This window comes from Amblyraja radiata, chromosome 12, assembly GCF_010909765.2.
Source record: "Amblyraja radiata isolate CabotCenter1 chromosome 12, sAmbRad1.1.pri, whole genome shotgun sequence".
NCBI classification, from domain to species: domain Eukaryota; kingdom Metazoa; phylum Chordata; class Chondrichthyes; order Rajiformes; family Rajidae; genus Amblyraja; species Amblyraja radiata.
In genome coordinates this window covers 57,375,296-57,398,974 of record NC_045967.1, presented here as the reverse complement: position 1 = coordinate 57,398,974, position 23,679 = coordinate 57,375,296, and the positions used below count along the sequence as shown (strand labels likewise).

At 41.9% G+C, this 23,679-nt stretch overlaps 1 protein-coding gene across 1 annotated transcript in view; it reads left to right on the top strand.

Annotated features, from left to right (window-relative positions):
- The window catches only part of LOC116979250 (sodium- and chloride-dependent neutral and basic amino acid transporter B(0+)-like), an 82,457-nt gene that overhangs the window by 26,866 nt on the left and 31,912 nt on the right, over positions 1 to 23,679 (top strand). Inside the window, exons 6-8 of the mRNA XM_033030850.1 lie at positions 12,559 to 12,726; positions 14,802 to 14,940; positions 23,014 to 23,146. Coding sequence (XP_032886741.1) covers positions 12,559 to 12,726; positions 14,802 to 14,940; positions 23,014 to 23,146 — 440 coding nt within the window. The remainder of the gene's footprint in view (positions 1 to 12,558; positions 12,727 to 14,801; positions 14,941 to 23,013; positions 23,147 to 23,679) is intronic.

The window sequence follows — 23,679 nt, the reverse complement described above, 5'->3', positions numbered from 1 at the left end:
CCATTTGGCCTTTCGAGCCTGCACCGCCATTCAATATGATCATGGCTGATCATCCAACTCAGTATCCCGTACCTGCCTTCTCTCCATACCCTCTGATCCCCTTAGCCACAAGGGCCACATCTAACTCCCTCTTAAATATAGCAATGAACTGGCCTCGACTACGCTCTGTGGCAGAGAGTTCCAGAGATTCACCACTCTCTGTGTGAAAAAAGTTCTTCTCATCTCGGTTTTAAAGGATTTCCCCCTTATCCTTAAGCTGTGACCCCTTGTCCTGGACTTCCCCAACATCGGGAGCAATCTTCCTGCATCTAGCCTGTCCAACCCCTTAAGAATTTTATAAGTTTCTATAAGATCCCCTCTCAATCTCCTAAATTCTAGAGAGTATAAACCAAGTCTATCCAGTCTTTCTTCATAAGACAGTCCTGACATCCCAGGAATCAGTCTGGTGAACCTTCTCTGCACTCCCTCTATGGCAATAATGTCCTTCCTCAGATTTGGAGACCAAAACTGTGCGCAATACTCCAGGTGTGGTCTCACCAAGACCCTGTACAACTGCAGTAGAACCTCCCTGCTCCTATACTCAAATCCTTTTGCTATGAAAGCTAACATACCATTCGCTTTCTTCACTGCCTGCTGCACCTGCATGCCTACTTTCGTGCCTACTACGTGCCTACTACGTGCAGAGAAGGTTCACCAGACTGATTCCTGGGATGTCAGGACTTTCATATGAAGAGAGACTGGATAGACTTGGCTTGTACTCGCTAAAATTTAGAAGATTGAGGAGGGATCTTATAAAAACTTACAAAATTCTTAAGAGGTTGGACAGGCTAGATGCAGGAAGATTGTTCCCAATGTTGGGGAAGTCCAGAACAAGGGGTCACAGTTTAAGGATAAGGGAAATATTTTAGGACTGAGATGAGAAAAACATTTTTCACACAGAGAGTGGTGAATCTCTGGAATTCTCTGCCACAGAAGGTAGTTGAGGCAAGTTCATTGGCTATATTTAAGAGGGAGTTAGATGTGGCCCTTGTGGCTAAAGGTATCAGGGGGTATGGAGAGAAGGTACAGGATACTGAGTTGGATGATCAGCCATGATCATATTGAATGACGGTGCAGGCTCGAAGGGCCGAATGGCCTACTCCTGCACTTATTTTCTATGTTTCTATGTTTCTATTCTGCTCTCATTTCCCCTTCCCTCAGTATCCTTCCACCTATATCCCCTCTGGCTTCACACTTCACTCTTAATCTTAGTTTTTTGTCTTCTTTCAACTCTGCCTGTGTTCACCCATCTGCTAATCAAACCCCTCTCTCCTGTATCTACCTATCATTTGACAGGCTTTGTCCGACCCCATCTCTTTTCACCTTTCTCCCTCCTACTACAATCAGTCTGAAGAAGGGTCCTGACCTGAAATGTCACCTAATCACATGCTCCAGAGATGCTGCCTGACCCGCTGAGGTACTTCAGTAATATGTGTCTATTTTTGTAGTTCAATTATGCTTTATTTGTCACATATGTAACTACACAGTGAAATTCCTTTTGCATATAGTACACATGCAGGTGCCGCCATTATTGGCTCCATTATTTAAAGCGTAAAGTCAGGTCGTCCCATGCGCTTGATGTGCTGGAGCAATTCAACATCCCTCTCCTCCGCTACTCCAGCCATCTTTGTGTCCCAGGGACGCCTTCTGCCTATCTACTTTGAAGGCTCTGCAGCCATTATCCTGGATCAGCCTCCTACTGGTCTACTTCTAATGCCCGACGTGTCCAATTCCCTCCTGGTGATGATGTCAGATGAGCCTTTGGGCTTTTTCCCCGATCCAGATGAGCTTTCTGCCGTGCTCCGACGAGCCTTCAGGCTGGTTACCGGTCCTACCTTTGTGCTGGCCCCCGATAATGCTGTCCGAGCCTTGGAGTGGGCCCAGACAACTCTGAGCAATTTGAAATGTCTTCACTCTTTCCCAGGTCTGATGAAGGGTATTCGATTCAAAATATTAGCTCTGCTTTTCTTTCCACAGGTGCTGCCTAATCTGATCTGAGCATTTTCAGTTTTTATTTTAGACTACCAACATCTAGTGTTTCTAATTTTCAATCTACCAATTCTTTGGGATGTGGGAAATAATGCAGCACCCATGGAAACCCTTACAGGCAAGGCAAGGCAAATTTATTTGTATAGCACCATTCGTGCAAACAGCAATTCAAGGTGCTTTACAGGAAAGAAAAAATAAAATAGTCAATAATTAAAAATTGCGACTTCCGGTTGGCGCCACGATGTGAGTGGAATCGCGCCATTACAGCTCCGAAAAAAACTGAATTTAAAACGGGGGTAAAAGGGTCAAACAAACGCACTTACCACAGGAGATCGATTGTGAACGGCTCCGGCAGCGTTTAAAAGGTGCGTGACGTCATCAGGCGCGCGATTTTAAGAAGAAATTATGACCCAGCGCTCCCCCACCCCCACCGCTGGAAAAAAATCTACGAGAAGGGAAACTGGCCTCAGCTCTGGAGCTGCTGCTGCTTCTGCTTCTCAAGAAGATATCTCACAGAGGAAAGCTGAAATGGAGGAACTTAAGACTACCATTCTAGGTGAGATAAAGAAGCAGAGGAAGGAGTATATGGAGGAGATAAAGAAGCAGAGGAAGGAGTATATGGAGGAGATAAAAAGTTTAAAAGCGGATATGCTGGTGTCTCACGAGAAAAATAAAGAAGATAAAGAAGACTTAATAAAACAAGTTATAACGACGGTAAAAAGTATGATGGATGAGTGGAAGGAAAAGGCTAATGCCGAGTTACAAACTCAAATTGAGGATGTAAAGGAAATAGCTGCTGGGATGGAAAGAAAGCTGGATGACAAGATAGATCCTACTATAATTTCGCTAGACCAACAAGGCGAAGCAATTAAAGAGCTAACTAAAATTGCTGAAGTGAATACTAAGGAGACCGAAAAACTCCGTGCCGAGAACAAACGCCTCTTAGAATTATTACATAAAACAAACGAGAAATGTATCGATCTGGAGGGACGCCAACGCCGTAAAAATTTGCGTATAGTTGGTCTGAGCGAAGGTCGTGAGGGGAGTCAAGATCCTCGAAAATTTGTTGCAAAACTTTTAATGGATATTTTGAATTTGGATCATGAACCCCTGTTGAGTCGTGCACATAGGGCTCTAAGACGGGCGCCTGGGATAGGTTCATCGCCCAGACAAATGATTGTAAAAGTGGCCTTTGACCATGTCTTCGAAGAAATGATGAAGATAATAATAAAAAAGAGAAACCTGAAATACGAGGGAGACAACATCAGTATTTTTAGAGACTTCCCTGCAGAAGTGGCCAAGAAAAGAGCTCTATTTAAAGAAACAAAAGGTATTCTGAGGAATGTACAGAATACTAAGAATCTGAGATATGGCTTGATGTACCCAGCAATACTGAGAGTAACTTATGATGACAAGGAATATCGTTTCGTTAAGCATACTGAAGCATTGAAATTCGCCCGAGGCATACAGCAGAAGCCAGAAGATGAAGAGAGAGAAGATGCGGAGGAAGAACCCGAGGGAGAAGGAGAGGACTGAACTTTTATCATCGACCTGTGGTTATGAAATACTCACTTAGAAGGAAGTTGAATAATGGGCATTTAGTAGTAGTTCTGTATTAATTATTAGAAAATATTTGATTATTCCATGATAATAGTATTACATATTATAGTATTAAATACAATTGATATTAGTAATTAGCAAATAGTAATATGAATAATAGAAATAATTACTAAGTACTAAGTATATAAAGTTAGTACCCCACCCCAATATATATAGCATTTGAGATAGGAGCTGGTATAATCAACATCTTTTTTTTATTAAAAAAACGGAAGTCTTTAGATTAATGGCCACGTTAGTGTGGCTTTCACCTTCACATACTACACACTATACAAGTGTAGTTTCTTTTTTTTCTGAGCACCCTATTAACACCCTTTACTTTTTTTTTATTATTGATATTTCTTATTGTTTTTGTTTTTTATTGATCTTATATTATATATTATTTGAATGTAGATGTGAAGGATATTGTGTATTTAGTTTAAGAAGACATAGATGTGGATTAAGGTGGAAAGAAATTCTCATTGGATTGATGTCCGGGTGCAACGGGGAGCTGGGTGAGTCAAGAAGGCTACTCCAAAAAAAGCCGCCCTAATAGTAAAATGCATGATATAAAGGTGAAGACTGGGGGTGATGGAGTAACCTTCTGCAGTTGGAATGTAAAAGGCATTAATGAACCAATTAAAAGGGGAAAGGTATTAGCTCAGTTGAACAGATTGAAGACAGATGTCATTTTCCTTCAAGAGACTCATCTTAAAAAAGATGCTCAACATAGATTAACAGCTAAATGGATTTCTAAGGTGTATCATTCTACATTTATTCATAAATCTAGAGGAGTTGCAATAATTATTCGCAAAGGTATACCTTTCATACAAAGTTCTATTATAGAGGATAAAGAAGGCAGATATGTAATAATTACAGGGGAATTATATTCAAAAAAGGTAATTTTAATGAATATATATGCCCCTAATTTTGATAATCCATTATTTTTTAAGAAAATATTTAATAATATTCCTATATCCACTCAACACAATTTAATAATTGGAGGTGATTTAAATTGTACTTTAGATAATTATCTAGATAGATCATCCGCAAAAAGGAAAGCTGCCTCGAAATCAAGTAAATTCATAAATGCTTTTATCAATACATCTAATATTAAAGACATCTGGAGGTTAGATAACCCATCCGGACGAGAATATTCTTTTTTCTCGCCCGTACATGGAACCTATTCGAGGATAGATTATTTTTTAATAGATTCTAAATTACTTCCCTTTACGTATGATGCAAAATATCATAATATTATCATCTCGGATCATGCGCCATTAACATTTAAGATAAAATTAAAAGATATATCTAATAAAACTACTACCTGGAGATTTAACCCTCAGATATTAAAGGACAATGACTGTTGTAAATATGTGATGGATCAGATTAAATTATTTTTTGAAACTAATGATAATCCTGAAACTTCTCCATCACTATTTTGGGACACATTTAAGGCATTCATGCGTGGCGCAATAATATCCGCACAAGCACATCTCAATAAAGAAAATCGAAAAATAGAACAAAATTTAGAAAATGAGATAAAACGTCTAGATAATGAAAATATAAAACAGCCTTCCAAAGAGTTAAGTAATAAAATTGCATCAGTAAAATATAGATTAAATAAAATATATTCTAATCAAGTGATTAAACTTTTTCAACAAACTAAGCAAGTGTATTTTGAATTTGGAGATAAGCCACAAAAATTACTAGCACGACAGCTTAGAAAATTAGAAGATGAGAAGATGATACACGGAATTAGATCTGAGTATGGAAATATATTAATTACTCCAAAAGATATTAATGATAGATTTTTACAATATTATAAAAATCTTTATTCGTCAAAACTAACAGGACAAACAGATAGTATGGAAATATTTTTACAAGAATGTCAAATCAATAGCTTAGATCAGGAAGGTAGAGAATTGTTAAATGCTGAAATAACAGTAAAAGATATTATAGAATCAATTAGTTCGCTTAAGAACGGAAAAGCAGCGGGCCCAGATGGCCTGAGTGCAGAATTTTATAAAAAATTTCAAGATCTGATTTCCCCAAGATTACAAATAATGTATAGATATGCATATGACCAAGGAAAATTACCAGAATCTTTAAATGAATCCACAATTACACTCATCCCTAAAGTAGATAAGGATTTGGAAGATCCTGGATCATATAGAGCGATTGCCCTTTTAAATACAGACCAAAAAATATTAACTAAGGTCTTATCTAGGAGATTAAGTTTAGTGATCTCTAAATTAATACATTATGATCAAACAGGTTTTATCCCAAAACGTTACTCATCCCATAATCTCAGACGTTTGTTTAATATTATATATTCAAAAAGAATACGAGATACGGAACTAGCGGTTATATCACTAGATGCAGAAAAAGCGTTTGATCAGGTGGAATGGATGTATTTATTTAATATAATGGAAAAGTTTCAATTGGGGGATAGATTTTGTAAATGGGTAAGAATTTTATACTCGAATCCTATGGCAAGAATTTTGACTAACCAAATTTTATCAGCCAAATTCAAACTCTCTAGGGGATGCAGACAGGGATGTCCGTTATCACCCTTATTGTTCGCATTGGTGATAGAACCATTGGCGGAAAAAATTAGATCTGAACCTGAAATATATGGCTATAATACTGATACAACAATTAATAAAATTTCTTTATATGCAGATGATGTTTTGATTTATATTACAAAACCGGAAATTAGTATTCCCAACCTGCTAAACATTATAACTAAGTTTGGTGCATTTTCTGGGTATAGGATTAATTGGGATAAAAGCGAGATTATGCCAATAACAGGAATAAATCTTAATACATTACAACAATACCCATTAAAAGTAGTTACAGACAAACTTAAATATTTAGGGATTAACGTAACTAAAACTCATAACTCATTAATAAAATCCAACTATCCTCAACTATTAGATAAACTTAGAAAAAATATTTTATATTGGAAAACACTGCCTATATCCATGATTGGTAGAATAAGTGCCATAAAGATGGTATTTCTACCGCAGTTGTTATATTTGTTTCAGGCTATTCCTTTTTTTCTTCCGAAAACTTTTTTTAAAAAAATTGATAATATTGTCAATAGCTTTATTTGGGATTATAAAAATCACAGAATAAATAAAAAACATCTATGCAAAGCTAAGATAAATGGAGGATTAGCACTTCCCAACTTTTTATATTATTTTTGGGCTGTTCAGATTAAGAATATGAATTTCTGGTGGGTAAATATGGATCATGAACCGACATGGTTAAATATAGAAAAGGAGGACTGTCTACCTTTCAATGTAGGTTCGATAATTTTTGCACCAACGGAAGTACAAAAAAAATATTATAAAGACAACCTAATAATATATAATAATAGACGTATTTGGAAACAAATAGTTAAGACTCTACACTTGGATAATCTCTCATTTAGATTACCAATTATGAATAATCCATCGTTTAAACCTGCTATATTAGATGGGGGGTTTAAACAATGGGATGATTTAGGAATTACAAGGATAGAACATCTGTATAGAAAAGGAAAATTTCTTTTATTCCAGGAGTTACAAGATATTTATGGATTGTCTCCACAACATTTGTTTAGGTATTTACAAATTAGAGATTATATTAAATCCAATACACAAGATTATAAAAATAAAGAAGCAGGATTGTTAGATGAACTGTTTAATTTATATCCAAATACAGAAAAATTAATAGCCTATATATATAACATCATTTTGGATAAGGAGAATCCAATAACGGAAGTATATCGTCAAGCATGGGAAAATGAAATGGGATTGGCTATAACAAAAGAAAACTGGGAAGAAAGTCTACAACGAATACACCGGTGTTCATTAAACGCCAGACATATACTGATACAATTTAAAGTATTATATAGGTTACATTATTCGAAAACTAAATTAAATAGTATTTTTCCGAATCTCTCCGCTATTTGTGATAAGTGCAAGAAAGCAGAGGCAAATTTAATACATAGTTTCGTTACATGTCCTAAATTGAATTATTACTGGACAGAAATCTTTAAAGTTATTTCTGAAGTCATCAAAGTTAAATTGGACCCTAACCCAAAGCTAATAATATTTGGAATTCCGGATTTACATCTATCACTTACAGTAAATCAAAGAAATTTCTTTGATTACTGTTTAATAATTGGAAAAAAAATCATATTGAAATTTTGGAAGGGAACATTATCCCCCACAACCAAAATGTGGGCAACAGAGATGATGGAGACGTTACATCTGGAAAGAATTAGATTTGTCCTATTGGACAAGTTTAATTCTTTTGAACAGATATGGTCTCCATATATACAGTATTTAGAGAAGTAGCTGTTCTTGGCAACACAGCTCGACGTGCACCCTGCGGGATTTGGTGAGAATAATTCATTTTTATATTGGAATTACATATATGTCTTTATTGATACTATCACTTGTAGTAGTGTTATTAATAATACATATTGTGGTTACTAAAAATGTTTTTTTTTTTTTTTTTTTTTTTTTTTTTTTTTTTTTTTTTTTTTCGTTTCTCTTTTCTTTCCTATATATAATCAAATTATTATTTAATCACTCTCTTAATGATTTATTCTTTCTCTATTCTTTCTCTATCATTATTTCTAAAAAAACAGTAGATAAGTATTACTAGTGTTTTACTTAATGCAAATTGAATTAATTTGATATAAAGTTGTTTGAAGCATTGTAATTGATTACCTTTAATAAAAAAATATATTACGAATAATTAAAAATTGCAAAATAAGCAATACGACAAATGTATGAATAATAAAACAACGTCAATGAAACAATAAAACGATTTTAAAGAGCACATAAAAGGGTTAAAATTAGACGGTTAAGATTACCTGCATGTCGGGTTATGGACAAGCTATAGTAAACAACAGTGTTTTTAGGCCTGATTTAAATGCGCTTACAGTCTGTGCACACCTCAGGTGTTCAGGGAGCTTGTTCCACAGGTGTGGAGCATAAAAACCCAATGCTGCTTCAGCCTTTTTAGTTCTGACACTGGGAACACAGAGTAAACCTGTCCCTGAAGACCTGAGGAGTCTAGGCGCCTCATATACAACAAGTAGGTCAGAGATGTATTTTGGACCTAGACCATTCAGTGCCTTGTAGGTCAGTAACAGAATTTTAAAATCTGTCCTCTTACACACAGGGAGCCAGTGCAAAGCTTTAAGGACAGGTGTAATGTGGTCCATTTTCTTGGTGTTGGTCAAGACTCTGGCAGCGGCATTTTGGATAAGCTGCAGTTGTTTAATTGATTTTTTATTGAGACCTGTAAAGATGCCATTACAATAATCTAACCTACTAAAAATATATGCATGAACAAGTTTTTCAGTGTCTTCTTTGGACAGAAATCCCTTGATTCTTGCAATATTTTTTAGATGGTAATAAGCAGATCTGGTAATGGTCTTTATATGGCTGTTAAAATTCAAATCTGAGTCCATAACTACACCAAGGTTTCTGGCTTTGTCTGTGGTTTTCAGTGCAATTGAGTCGAGTTGAGCACTCACCTCTAGCCTTGTTTTTTTGGGACCAAAGACAATAATTTCTGTCTTATTTGCATTGAGCTGGAGGAAGTTCTGGTTCATCCACTCATTGATATGTTTGACACACTGGCTCAGTGAGTGTAGGGGACTATGGTCATGTGGTGACACTGCGATATATAGTTGTGTGTCATCGGCATAAGTGTGGTAGGATATGTTAAAATGCTCTATGATCTGAGCTAGGGGGAGCATATAAATGTTGAACAAAATGGGTCCAAGAATGGAGCCCTGAGGAACCCCGCATGTGAGTTTTGTACGTTCTGATTCAAAATTACCAAGGGAAACAAAATAATCCCGATCTTTCAAGTAAGATTTGAACCAGTCCAGCACAGAACCAGAGAGTCCCACCCACTTCTCCAGTCTGTCAAGCAGTATGTTGTGGTCCACCGTATCAAAAGCAGCACTGAGATCTAGGAGTACCAAAACTGAAGCTTTTGATGCATCACTGTTTAGATGTATGTCGTTTAGGACCTTAGTGAGTGCAGTCTCGGTGCTGTGATGTGGCCGAAATCCCGACTGGAAAACATTAAAAATATTGTTTTGGGTCATAAAGCAGTAAATTTGTTGGTAAACTACCCTTTCAATAATCTTTGCCAAAAATGCTAAGTTAGATATGGGCCTGTAGTTGCTCATAGCTGAGGCATCCAAATTAGGCTTCTACAATAGGGGCTTGATCACTGCTGTTTTTAAGGCTTTGGGAAAATGCCCCGATTGAAGGGAAGTGTTTACTATGTTCAGTACTTCTGGTGCAACACTGTTAAAAATATTTTTAAAGAAGCTTGTGGGCAGCAGATCAAGACAGCAGGTAGTGGACTTTAGCTGTTGAACAGTTTCAGTCAGAGATGCACAATCTAAAAGTTTAAAATGTTGTAGATTCATTAGTGAATCTGGAGGCATAGGTGACAAAGCCATGTTCCCTGAGGTGGAGCTAGACATTGTTTGTCTTATCTTCAGAATTTTATCGGTGAAGAAATCTGCAAAGTCATTGCACGACTTGCTGGACAGGAGCTCAGGAGGGACTGATGATGAGGGGTTTGTCAGTCTATCGACAACGGCAAACAGGGTGCGGGAATTATTAATTTTGTTGATAACCTCTGAGAAAAAGGACTGCCTTGCCCCTTTCAATTCCTGATTATAGATACGGAGGTTGTCTTTGTAGATGTCGTAGTGGACCTGTAGTTTGGTTTTTCGCCACCTACGTTCGGCCTGTCTACACTTTGTTCTTTGGGATCTCACTGCTGTGGCATTTCTCCATGGTGACTTTTTCCTTCCAGATAAAACCTTGGTCTTTAGTGGTGCAATAGCATCCATAAGAGTCATAACATTGGAGCTAAAACCATCCACAAGGTCATCGACAGAGGCCGAGGGCAGAGTTGGTGGTGGTGTATAGGCCTGAGTAAACAATGCGCCGGTGTTTTCATTGATACAGCGCCTTTCGATCACCTCTGGTTCTTTTCTGATACTGCTAGCAGAGATGGTCGTTTTAAAAAATACACAGTGGTGATCGGAAAGAGCAACATCAGTCACCAAAACATAACACCATAACTTACAATCACAGGTTAACATGGAAAATCTACACCGCCAACACTGGAGGTTAGGACTGAACCTAGGTTACTGGAGCTGTGATGCAGCAGCTTTCTCCCCGGAACCTTTGATGCCTTTACTAATCAAGAGCCAATAAAAGTCTGCTTGAAAAATAACCAATGACTTGGATACCACAGCTGTCTGTGGCAATGAATTCCACAGATTCATCGCCCTCTGGCTAGAAATTCCGCCTCAACTTCATTCTAAAGGTACATCAATTTATCCTGAGGCTGTGGCATCTGGTCCTAGACTCTCCCACTACTGGAAACATCCTCTCTACATCCACCCTATCCAGGTCTTTCATTATTCGGTGGGTTTCAATCAGTTTACCTCTATTTCTTCTAAACTCTAATGAGTATAGACCCAGAGCCCTGAAATGCTCCTCATACGTTATGAGATTCTTGCTGTTCAGTTGGAATTCGTAACTTTGGGTGTCTTGATCGCTTTCGCAATGTTCCAAATCACCATTAAAGTTTATTCTTGAATATTGCAACAGAGTTTATTTTGCTGAATCTTATATCATCCCTACAAAGTTATTCTATAAGTTTGGAACTAAGGTGTAAATCTTGGCTCACTTACTGAAAGTTAACATCAAATGACTTAAGAGACATTTGGGCAGGTACATGGATTGAAACATAGAAACAGAAACATAGAAAAACAGATGCAGGAGTAGGCCATTCAGCCCTTTGAGCCAGCACCACCAATCAATATGATCATGGCTGATCATCTAAAATCAGAACACCGTTCCAGCTTTTTCCCCCAACTCCCTTGATTCCTTCATCCCCAAGAGCTAAATCTAACTCTCTTTTGAAAACATCCAGTGAATTGGACTTCACAGCCTTCTGTGGCAGTGAATTCCACAGATTCATAACTCTTTGGGTGAACTATCTACCTCTTTGATGTCCCTCGAACCATCATTGATTGGATTTTGCTGACCCCACCTTGCACCAAACGTTATTCCCTCATCATGCATCCACGCACTGTAAACGGATCGATTGTAATCGTGTATTGTCTCTCTGCCGACTGGCCAGCACACAACAAAAGCTCTTCATTGCACCGCTGCACACATGACAATAACCCAAAATGAACTGAATTGCATCTTCTGTAAACTCTCCGGTTAATGATACTTCCATCAGAAAACAACGGATCAGGTGGAAGTTACGGGGAGTAATTGGTAAAAGATGGAAATGTTTAGATGGATGTGGGCTAAAAGCAGGTAGGTGGGACAAGTGGAGACAGGGCATTTTTGTCCACATGAACAAGTTAGGCAGAAGGGCTTGTTTCTGCGCTTTATGACTCCATTACTTTATGTAGACACAATAGACTGGAGAAGCTGGAATCTGGAACAAACGCTGGAGGTACTCAGCTGGTCAGGTGGCATCTGTGGAGGGAAATGGACAGATGACGTTTTTGGGTCAAAACCTTACTTCAGCGAAAATTGTAGTCTGACGAAAGGTCCTGACCCAAGATTATCTGTCCATTTCCCTGCAGTCCATTGCCTGTCTTACTGAGTTCCTCCAGCACTTTGACACGTTGATTTTAACATCAAATGTAAGCATGTACTTGATGTCTGAGCTAAAGTAACTCCAGGCAGTGTGATTTCCTGCAGTTGTGGTCATCTGGCATATTTCTACAATTAAGAAGGGCTCCTTGTAATAAAAATGGCAACTGTTCATCCAGCCAACTGAACTAATGGGGAAGAATGAGTCAGTTTACTTACTATGACAATAAAACACTCTTGACTCTTGATTTAACTGTTTGTTTCTTAATTTAAGGTGTGGGGATCACTATGATCTTTCTATCAGTGATTTCAGCAATTTCCTACAACTGCATCATCGCCTACAGCCTATTCTACCTGTTTGCCTCCTTCCAATCCCCTCTGCCGTGGTCAGACTGCTTCAGCTGGTGGGGTGCGGATGAAACCTGCAGTCGGACACCCAGAGGTACTGTTTTTTTAGTAATGTCTGTACAATAATTATTCAACATTTACAGTTTAACAATAAGGAGTAGGCCATTTAGGACTGAGATGAGAGCAAAAAACCTTTTCACCCAGAGAGTTGTGAATCTGTGGAAATCTCTGCCACAGAACGCTGTGGAGACCAATTCACTGGAGGTTTACAAGGGAGAGTTAGATTTAGCTCTTGGGTGCTAATGGAATCAAGGGATAAGGGGGAAAAAGCAGGATCAGGATACTAATTATGGATGATCAGCCATGATCATATTGAATGATGCTGGCTCAAGGGGCCAAATGGCCTACTGCACCTATTTCCTATGTTTGTTCATGTTTATTCGACACAGGTCCAGGCGATCTAAATATCACGACTCATCCAGTCACTGTTGTGCCCTTTGGTATTAGACATAGACATAGAAAATAGGTGCAGGAGTAGGCCATTCGGCCCTTCGAGCCTGCACCGCCATTCAATATGATCATGGCTGATCATCCAACTCAGTATCCTGTACCTGCCTTCTCTCCATACCCGCTGATCCCTTATTATTATTATTATTACATGTATGATCCAATCTTAAGATTTTTCATCACGGATAGTATTTTCATGACCAATCTGCACTTAGCTTTTACTTCTTTTCCAACCAGATATGATACCCCTGCTCTTGGTCAGTATCTGATCGCAACAAAACATCTCCTCCCTCCTTCTTATGGATGTTATTTGCATTATGAATAATCCTGTGGCTTCCTTATGTCTCAGAAAACATTCCATTTGCAGTCAACAGGTCCATCCCAGCCTGCTAACACAATGACAAGAAATAGATCCGAGCTGTTTCACTGGACTGAGGCATTCATTCTCGTACCAAACGTTTTACCAATGCACCAACATTCCAACTGCCATAATATAGGAGTAGGAATACTTTACTGTCACATGTGACTAGGCACAGTGAGATTCATTGCTTGCAACTACGGCGCTGACAAAGTTACACAGCAAGCTGGCTCCTCCTTTTGTTCCACCCCACATGAGTTCCCCCATGCCGGGTCCCAATTGTCCATTGTCCCCTCCCCCACTGTCTATTGTTCTCTCCCCTCCTCCCTCACGTCGGGGTGGTCTCCCCACGCCGGACCTCTATTGTTTTCCCCCCTCCCTCACGGTGGTCCAACCTTAAGGGGTTGGACAGGCTAAATGCAGGAAGATTGTTCCCGATGTTGGGGAAGTCCAGAACAAGGGGTCACAGTGTAAGGATAAGGGGGAAATCTTTTAGGACCGAGATGAGGAAAACATTTTTCACACAGAGAGTGGTGAATCTCTGGAATTCTCTGCCACAGAAGATAGTTGAGGCCAGTTCATTGGCTATATTTAAGAGGGAGTTAGATGTGGCCCTTGTGGCTAAAGGTATCAGGGGGTATGGAGTGAAGGCAGGTACAGGATACTGAGTTGGATGATCAGCCATGATCATATTGAATGGCGGTGCAGACTCGAAGGGCCGAATGGCCTACTCCTGCACCTATTTTCTATGTTTTTATGTTTCTATGGTCCTCTATGCTATCATCGATTGTCGACCCGCAAGGCATCGACGCCGCCGCGAGGCTTCACCACCGCCGAGAGGTCTCACCGTTGTTGACGCCCCACTTCACACCTCCGTGGTGTGGACCCGGGCCCCAGCCGCGTGCTCCGTCAGCCGCTACCCCTGACTCGGGCTTCTACGCAACGATCCGGGAGGCATCGAGACCGCAGCACATCGTAAAGGCCTCCAGCCTCGTTCCCAATCCACAGCCGCAGGCCGCCCCATCGTCGGGAGCTTTGGCTTTTGTCTGGCATTGAGTTGTGATAAATCTTATGCTTATTCAGAGTACCAGCATTATAGTGTGATTGAAAATCAACCATCACTGACCGAGTGATAACCAGAGCAGACAGTTTCTTTATGTCTGACTCTTCTGAGCCCTCTCTCAGCTGATTAAAGGGATCAGACTGATTCAATCTGAGAACAACAGTAACCTTGATTATTTGACTGGAAATGTCTCTTTGTTTCAAAAGAAATGATCTAGTAAATGCCAACCCACGTTTTCCAGATCCGTTCTGCAACCTCACTCTGGACAGCGGTTATACAGACATCGTGAATACAACTTGGCTGCAGGCAAACAACAAAACCTGTTCCAATGGATCGGAAATCTATGTTCCTCACCAAGGCCCCACCGAGCAATACTGGGAGTAAGTAACTTGCTGGAGAAAGAGGCACCATACTGCCTGCCGCTTCCTCCGGGGAGGATAGTCAAGTGAATGTCTGGTTTGATGAATGATTATAAGAGTTTGACTTGGAGACATAATCATACAGCACAGAAACATGCCCATTCAACCAACATCTATTTGCCTGCATTTGGCCCATATCCCTGTAAATTATTCCTGTCCATGTTCCTGTCCAAGTGTCTTTTAAATACTGTTATAGTGCCTGCCTCAACTACTTTCTCTGGCAGCTCATTCCATATATCCGCTACCCTCTGAGTGAAAAGGTTGTCCTTCAGGTCCCTATCAAATCTTTGCCCTCTGACTTTGAATCTGTGTACTCTGGTTCTCGATTCCCCTATCATGGTAAAACACTCTGTGCTTTCACCCTATCAATTCCCCTCATGATGTTATACACCTTTAGAAGATTATCCTGTTGCCTCATCCCAACTCCTTACCTGTCCAACCATTCCCTGTGGCATGCTGGCTTTCATCAGTCATGGTATTGATGTTAGAAGTTGGGCCATTATGTTACAGTTGTACAAGACTGCATTTGTAGTATTGTGTTCATTTTTGGTCTCCTCATCCTGCAATCGGAAGAACATTGTTAGGCTGGAACAAATACAATAAAGATTTACGAAGATTTTGTCAGGACTTGAGGGCTTGAGCTACGGGGAGAGGTTGGGCAGGTTAGGTCTTTATTCCTTGGAGGCTGAGGGGTAGTCTTATAGAAGTGTATAAATTCATGAGGGCAATAGATAGGATGAGCCTTTTCCCCAAAGTAGCATAATCAAGAACGAGGGGACATAGGTTTAAGGCGAGAGGGGAAACATTTAACGGGGACTTGAGGGACATTTTTTTCATACAGTCTCTTTTTTTCGTTTTTGTTTTATTTATTGTCACGTGTACCGAAGTACAGTGAAAAGCTTTTGTTGCATGCTAACCAGTCAGCGGAAAGACAATGGTCACAATCGAACCATTCACAGTGTACATGACAAAGGGAATAACGTGAATAATGTTTAGTGCAAGATAAAGGCAGTAAAGATAGTCCGACGGTCTCCAATGAGGTACTGATGCGATAGGTCTTCCGGTACCAGGAGTCGGAGAATGGACAGATCTGAGAGGAGATTGAGAAGAGCATAGTTAAAGTAAGAAATGTTGACGTAGGAGTAGAGATTTAAAAGAGGGGAGCGGTTATAATGTGTGATTGCAGATTCACTTCTGTGACTAGCACACAAAGAGTCGCTTCGGTTGGGTGCCATCTTAGATGGTGGGTGCATAGAACTAACTGCCAGAAGAGATAGCTGAGGCGGGTGCTACAACAACATTCAAATGACACTTGGACAGGTACATGGATAGGAAAGGTTTAGAGAGATGGTTCAAACGTGGGCAGGTAAGATAAGCATAGATGGGACATCTTGGTTCGGCATGGGCAAGTTGGCCCAAGGTTCAAGGTTTACATTTATTTGTCACATGCACCAATTAAGGTACAGTGAAATGAGTTACCATGTAGCCATACAATTTAAAAAGAACATAATACACAATAGAATTTAACATAAACATCCACCACAGCATTCTTCACTGTGATGGAAGGCAATAAAGTTCAGTCAATCTTCCTCCTTTGTTCATCTGTGGTCGGGGGCCTTGACAACTCCATAGTCGCCACTACGGACAGCCCGATGCGCAAGCCCGCTCGGCGGGATGAAGGAAGCTCCGACGTCGGGAAAGATCGAACACACTCGGCTTGGAGTTCCTTAATCGGCCACTTCCTTAACGGAGACCGCGGCTTCAGGAAGTTATAGGCCGGGGGTCAGCGCCCTTCTCCAGCGATCCCCGGCAAGGGATCGGCCCGCTACGCAATGGTAAAGTCCACTGCATGCCTACTGCTAGAAGTTCCGCAGACCGAGGCTTCAGGATGTTATAGGCTGCAGTCCAGAGGGCATGTTTCTGTGCTATATGACTTCATGACTCTATGACTCTACTTCACATTTACTTGCTAAACCCTCTTTCTCTGATACATATACAAGAACCCTGCGGTCCATCTGTCGACCAAAACCATTCTGCATTCCTAAAATTTAACCCAACTTTTTACTTTTTTTGCCAAAGTGGATGACTTCACATTTTCCCTTATTATAACTGCTTTGTTCTTCACACTAAACCTGTTTGCAAATCTCTGATGCTTCCTTGAATCTTCCTTACATTATCACTATGCCATATATCATTGATGAACCTATAAATATATTACACTTGATCCCCTTTCTAACAATGATTAAGATTGAGAAAGCTGGGGTCACAGCACTGACTCCTGTGGTACTGCACTGATCACTGTGTCTCAACCAAAAAATGATCCATTTTTATTGCTCTGCCCGTTAATTAATCATTAGTCCAAGCCAGTACATTGCCTGCAATGTCATGTACTCTACTTTAACAACATGAATGCAACTCTAGAAGTCAAGTCAAGTCAAGTCAAGTCAAGTTTATTCGTCACATACACATACGAGATGTGCAGTGAAATGAAAAGTGGCAATGCTCGCGGACTTTTGTGCAAAAAGACAAACAAACAAACAACCAAACAAACTATAAACACAATCACATATTCTTTTACATTTTAAATATTGTGAGCGGAAGGAAAAACGTTCAATAAAGTTAGTCACTGGTGAGATAGGAGTTTACAGTCCAAATAGCCTCTGGGAAGAAACTCCTTCTCAACCTCTCCGTTCTCACAGCATGGCAACGGAGGCGTTTGCCTGACCGTAGCAGCTGGAACAGTCCGTTGCTGGGGTGGAAGGGGTCTCCCATGATTTTATTGGCTCTGGAGTTGCACCTCCTGATGTATAGTTCCTGCAGGGGGGCGAGTGAAGTTTCCATAGTGCGTTCGGCCGATCGCACTACTCTCTGCAGAGCCTTCTTGTCCTGGGCAGAGCAATTCTCAAACCAGATGGTAATATTTCCGGACAAGATGCTTTCCATAGCCGCTGAGTAGAAGCACTGGAGGATCCTCGGAGACATTCTGAATTTCCTCAATTGCCTGAGGTGGTAAAGGCGCTGCCTTGCCTTACTCACGAGTGCTGCGGCGTGTGATGTCCATGTCATATCCTCAGAGATGTGGACTCCCAGATATTTGAAACAGCTCACCCTATCCACAGTATCCCCATTTATCCTCAATGGTTTGTACGTCCTCGGATGATGTGCCCTCCTAAAGTCCACGATCAGCTCCTTAGTTTTTTTGATGTTCAAGAGGAGGCTGTTGTCCTGGCACCAGAGTGCTAGATCAGCCACCTCCTCCCGGTAGGCCTTCTCATCGTTGTCTGAGATCAGGCCCACCACCACAGTGTCATCAGTAAACTTAATTATTGAGTTGGAGCTGAACCTAGCCACACAGTCATGTGTGTACAGGGAGTACAATAGGGGGCCGAGGACGCAATCCTGGGGCGATCCTGTGCTCAGGGTGAGGGACTTCGATGTATTCCTTCCCATCTTGACTACCTGGGGCCTGGCGGTGAGAAAGTCCAGGGCCCAGGCACACAGGGGGGTGTTGAGCCCTAATTCCAGTAGCTTCTCGGCCAGTCTGGTGGGGACTATCGTGTTGAAGCCTGAACTGAAGTCTATGAACAGAATCCTCACATAGCCCCCCTTCTGACTGTCAAGATGAGAGAGAGCGGTGTGCAAAACCTGGGAGACCACATCTCCCGTGGATCTGTTCGGACGGTATGCGAACTGCAACGGATCCATGTTACGAGGGAGGATGGCGCAGATGTGTTTCTTCACCAGCCTCTCAAAGCGTTTCATGACTACCGAGGTAAGGGCCACCGGACGGTAGTCATTCAGACAGGCTGGGGAGGCATTTTTTGGTACCGATACAATGATGGATTTTTTGAAGCAGGCAGGGACCACGGACTTGTCCAGGGAGAGGTTGAATATTGTAGTGAGCACCGGAGCTAGCTGCGTAGCACAGGACTTGAGTACTCGCCCCGAGATGCCATCGGGGCCTGCAGCTTTCCTCGTGTTCACCCGTGTCAGAGCCCTCCTCACGTCATGCTCGGACAGCGAGAATGTGTGCACATTCCTCCCTTCAGCTCCTGTTGCCAGCCCGCTGGTGGTATTGTTGATAGTCGGCAGACCTGGGGTGGTGTTGCCCATGTTGAAACGAGCATAAAAGGAGTTCAGGTCATCAGCTAGGGAGGTGCCGGCACTTGCGATGAGGGTGGGGTGCTCCGGTAGTTGGTTACAGTCCGTAGCCCCTGCCACAGGCTTCTGGTGTCCTGCTGCTCCATCTGTGACTCCATCTTGTCCCTGTACCTCCTTTTTGCGTCCTTCACCGCCCTTCGCAGTCGGTAGGACTCTACCTTGTAGACATCCGTTTCCTAATGCCAGGCCCGAGTTGTAGGCAGCGGTGCGAGCACTCAAAGCAACACGAACGGATCTGTCTACCCAGGGTTTTTGGTTTGGAAAGGTGCTTACCCTTACCGTGGGGACGATGTTGTCGGTTATTGTTGCGATGAAGTCCGTGACTGCTTCCGCGAACTCGCTGACGTCACTGGAACTTGCTTGGAACATATTCCAGTCGACATTGCTCAGTGCATCTTGCAGCATGGTCTCTGACTGGTCGGACCACCGCTTTACGTCCCTCGCTTCCAGCTTCAGAAATCCAGAAGAAAAAGAGGATCGACCAGCATCGGTGGGAAGAGAATTGATGTTAACATTACAAGTCCAAGACACTGTCAAAGCATCTGTCAAGTGTTTATAACCAATCCAGTACAACCACTACTTGTTATCTGCTTCAGATAAATGAAATGACCAAATCCTGGCATTATATTAATTTTAAATTCTATTAATTTCTCTAATATGTTTTCTTTTTTCCCCTCATTCTTTGAGTCTCATACTCACTCTGGATCACCATTTGTGGGAGTTTTCTAAAACATTCTTGCAAAACATAAGTGTTATAATTTTTCCTATCTTGGTCTGTAAGCGAACCAGATTAGGTTTTGAGGTACCGCAATGCTCGGTGCTGGGACCGGAGCTATTTACAATATACATCAATGATTTGGATGAAGGGATTCAAAGTAATATTAGCAAATCTGGACTCGGAGCTGAGGCGGCGGCCCGACTCGCTGAGGTGGTGTTCCAGCTTTCGGCGGCGGCCCGACTCGGAACTGAGGCAGCAGGACTCAGAGCTGAGGCGGCGGCCCGACTCGCTGAGGTGGTGTTCCAGCTTTCGGCGGCGGCTCGACTCAGAGATGAGGCGGTGGCGGCCCGACTCGCTGAGGTGGTGTTCCAGCTTTTGGCGGCGGCTCGACTCGGAACTGAGGCAGTTGGACTCAGAGATGAGGCGGTGGCGGCCCGACTCGCTGAGGTGGTGTTCCAGCTTTCGGCAGCAGCCCGACTCGGAGATGAGGCGGTGGCGGCCCGACTCGCTGAGGTGGTGTTCCGGCTTTCGGCAGCGGCCCGAATCGGAGCTGAGGCGGCGGCGACATCACTTCGGAGGTTCGGCCGCGGGCCCAGTGGTCTGTTTATTGTATGTTTTGTTATTTATTATTATTGTGTATGACTGCAGGCAACAAAATTTCGTTCAGACCGAAAGGTCTGAATGACAATAAAGGAATCTAATCTAATCTAAAATTTGCAGATGACACAAAGCTGGGTGGCAGTGTGAACTTTGAGGAGGATGCTATGAGAATGCAGGGTGACTGGGACAGGTTGGGGGAGTGGGCAGATGCATGGCAGATGAAGTTTAATGCGGATAAATGTGAGGTTATCCACTTTGGTAGCAAAAACAGGAAGGCAGATTACCATCTAAATGGTGTCAAGTTGGGAAAAGGGGAAGTACAACGGGATCTGGGGGTTCTTGTACATCAGTCTATGAAAGTAAGCATGCAGGTACAGCAGGCAGTGAAGAAAGCGAATGGCATGTTGTCCTTTATAACAAGAGGAATCGAATATAGGAGCAAAGAGGTCCTTCTGCAGTTGTACAGAGCCCTAGTGAGACCACACCTGGAGTATTGTGTGCAGTTTTGGTCCCTTAATTTGAGAAAGGACATTCTTACTATTGAGAGAGTGCAGCATAGGTTTACAAGGTTAATTCCCGGGATGGCAGGACTGTCATATGCTGAGAGAATGGAGCAGCTGGGCTTGTACACTCTGGAGTTTAGAAGGATGAGAGGGCATCTCATTGAAACATATAAGATTGTTATGGGTTTGGACATGCTAGAGGCAGGACACATGTTCCCGATGTTGGGGGAGTCTAGAACCAGGGGCAAGAGTTTAAGAATAAGGAGTTAGCCATTTAGAACGGAGACGAGGAAACACTTTTTCTCACAGAGAGGGGTGAGTCTGTGGAATTCTCTGCCTCAGAGGGCGGCGGAGGCGGGTTCTCTGGATGCTTTCAAGAGAGCGCTAGATAGGGCTCTTAAAAATAGCGGAGTCAGGGGATATGGGGAGAAGGCAAGGGTACTGATTGGGAATGATCAGCCATGATTACATTGAATGGCAGTGCTAGCTCAAAGGGCCGAATGGCCTACTCCTGCACCTATTGTCTGTCTAATTCCCTTTTGCATCTCTATGAGTTTTTTCAGTGCATTTTTATGTTTTGTGTCAGTTTGTTCTAATATTCTATCACCTCTTTCCTTCTCAGTTTCTTGATCCCTCTTGCTGACTTCTGAAATGGTCCTAGATTTCAGACCATGCTCTTTCTAGCAGCAAAGTTTAGAGGGATAAGTGCCAAACCAAGGCAAATGGAACCAGCTAAGATGTGCAATGTGGTCAGCATTGATGAGTTGGGCCGAAGGGCCTGTTTCCAAGTTATATGACACTGCTTTTGTTTCTTGCATCTTTTTGTTATCACTGCCTAGTTTAGTTTAAAGATACGAGGAAAGAGGACATTCAGACCACTGAGTGCCACCAACCAACGATCATCCATATACTAGTTCTATGTTATCACAGTTTTGCATCCTACACGCTACAGGCAATTTACAGCAGCCAATTAACCTTTTATAGAATGTGGAAGAAAACCGGAGCACCCAGAGGAAACTCACAGTCATAGAGAGAATATACAGACAGCACCCATAAGTGATAGGAGTAGAATTAGGCCATTCAGTCCATCTAATCTACTCCACCATTCAATCATGGCTGATCTATCTTTCCCTCCTAACCCCATTCCCCTGCCTTCTCCCCATAACCTCGGACACCTGTACTAATCAAGAACCTATCTAGCTCGACTCGGGAGCTCCATGCCGGACTGTTCCCATCCATCCCGATGCCAGGGTTTCGATCATCCCGACGAGAGGGCTTGAACATCAGACCATCGGCAGCGGCCCCGACCACGGGTGTAGAAAGGAGGAAGATTGCCTTCCATCACAGTGAGGAATGTGGATTTCATTGTGGTGGATGCTTATGTTAAATTTTATTTTATGTGGCTGTGCGTATTGTTGATTTCCACCTAATATGGCTGTATGGTAACTCAAATTTCACTGTACCTTAGTTGGTTAAGTGACAATAAATGCAAACTTGAACTTGAAATTAAAAATATCCATTGACTTGGCTTCCACAGCCTTCTGTGGCAAAGAATTCCACAGATTTACCACAGATTTCTCTGACTAAAGAAATTCCTCCAAAGAATGTCCTTTAATTCTCGTCCAAGACTCTACCACTAGCGGAAACATCCTCTTCACATCCACTCTATCCAAGCCTTTCACTATTCTCTATGTTTCAATGAGGTTCCCCCTCATTCTTCTAAACTCCAGCCCAGTGCAGACAAACGCTCATCATAGGCTAACCTACTAATTCCTGGGTTCATTCTTCAAAACATAGTTGGGATTGAACCCAGGCCTCTGGCACTATCAGGCAGCAACTCTACTGCTGTGCCACTATTCTGCCTCGGTTTTTCTGTGCTGGAAGCTGATTGCTTTTTTGGCAAACTTTTATGCGTTTTGCCTTTGATACATGCTAAACTTGATTTTTAACATATTAAATGATTGGTTGAATGCCTCATGGTTCGTATCTCATAATGATGGCGTATACTGAACTAATTCATGAGCTGTGATATTTTATTTTCATCTTATTCAGTAAGAAGGTTTTACACCGGTCAAGGTCGATAGATGAGATGGGGGAGATTGTCTGGCACGTGGCTCTCTGTCTGCTTCTGGCCTGGCTGATAGTTGGGGCCGCCCTGTCTAAAGGAATCAAGTCTTCAGGAAAGGTAAAATAATTTCAGAAAGGTTAAAGAAATGAGTCAAACTCTGGTGATAAAATATGGGTTTCTACACAAGGAAATCTCATTGATGTTACCACTGGTTCTGTGCGAGGGGAGCGGGGCATCTGAAAATTGTACCTGGGTGAAGGAATGGCAGCGAGTCCCCAAACTGCTGCAACCGGCCCCTGGTCTCAGGCTTTCAGTCACTCTTCCAGGACTGTGGGTGAATATACAGCTGGAAGGCTGATCAGCACCGGCCCAGTGATTGGACAGATGAGGGCTGGCCCAGTAACCTGGTGGTTTCCAATTAGGGAAATGTGATTCAACTGAATAGGAAGAATGACATAGAAATCCACCACCAACATTTCATGTCAAATTTATTGTGATCTGTTTTCCATTATTTATCCGCTGCATTCATGGTACAAAGTATGATTGTCCAGTCGGTGGTTGTCGAGTGGTGTAGTTGGTAGAACTGCTGCTTAACAGCGCTAAAGACACGGGGTCGATCCTGAACTCCAGGGCTATTTGTGTGGAGTTTG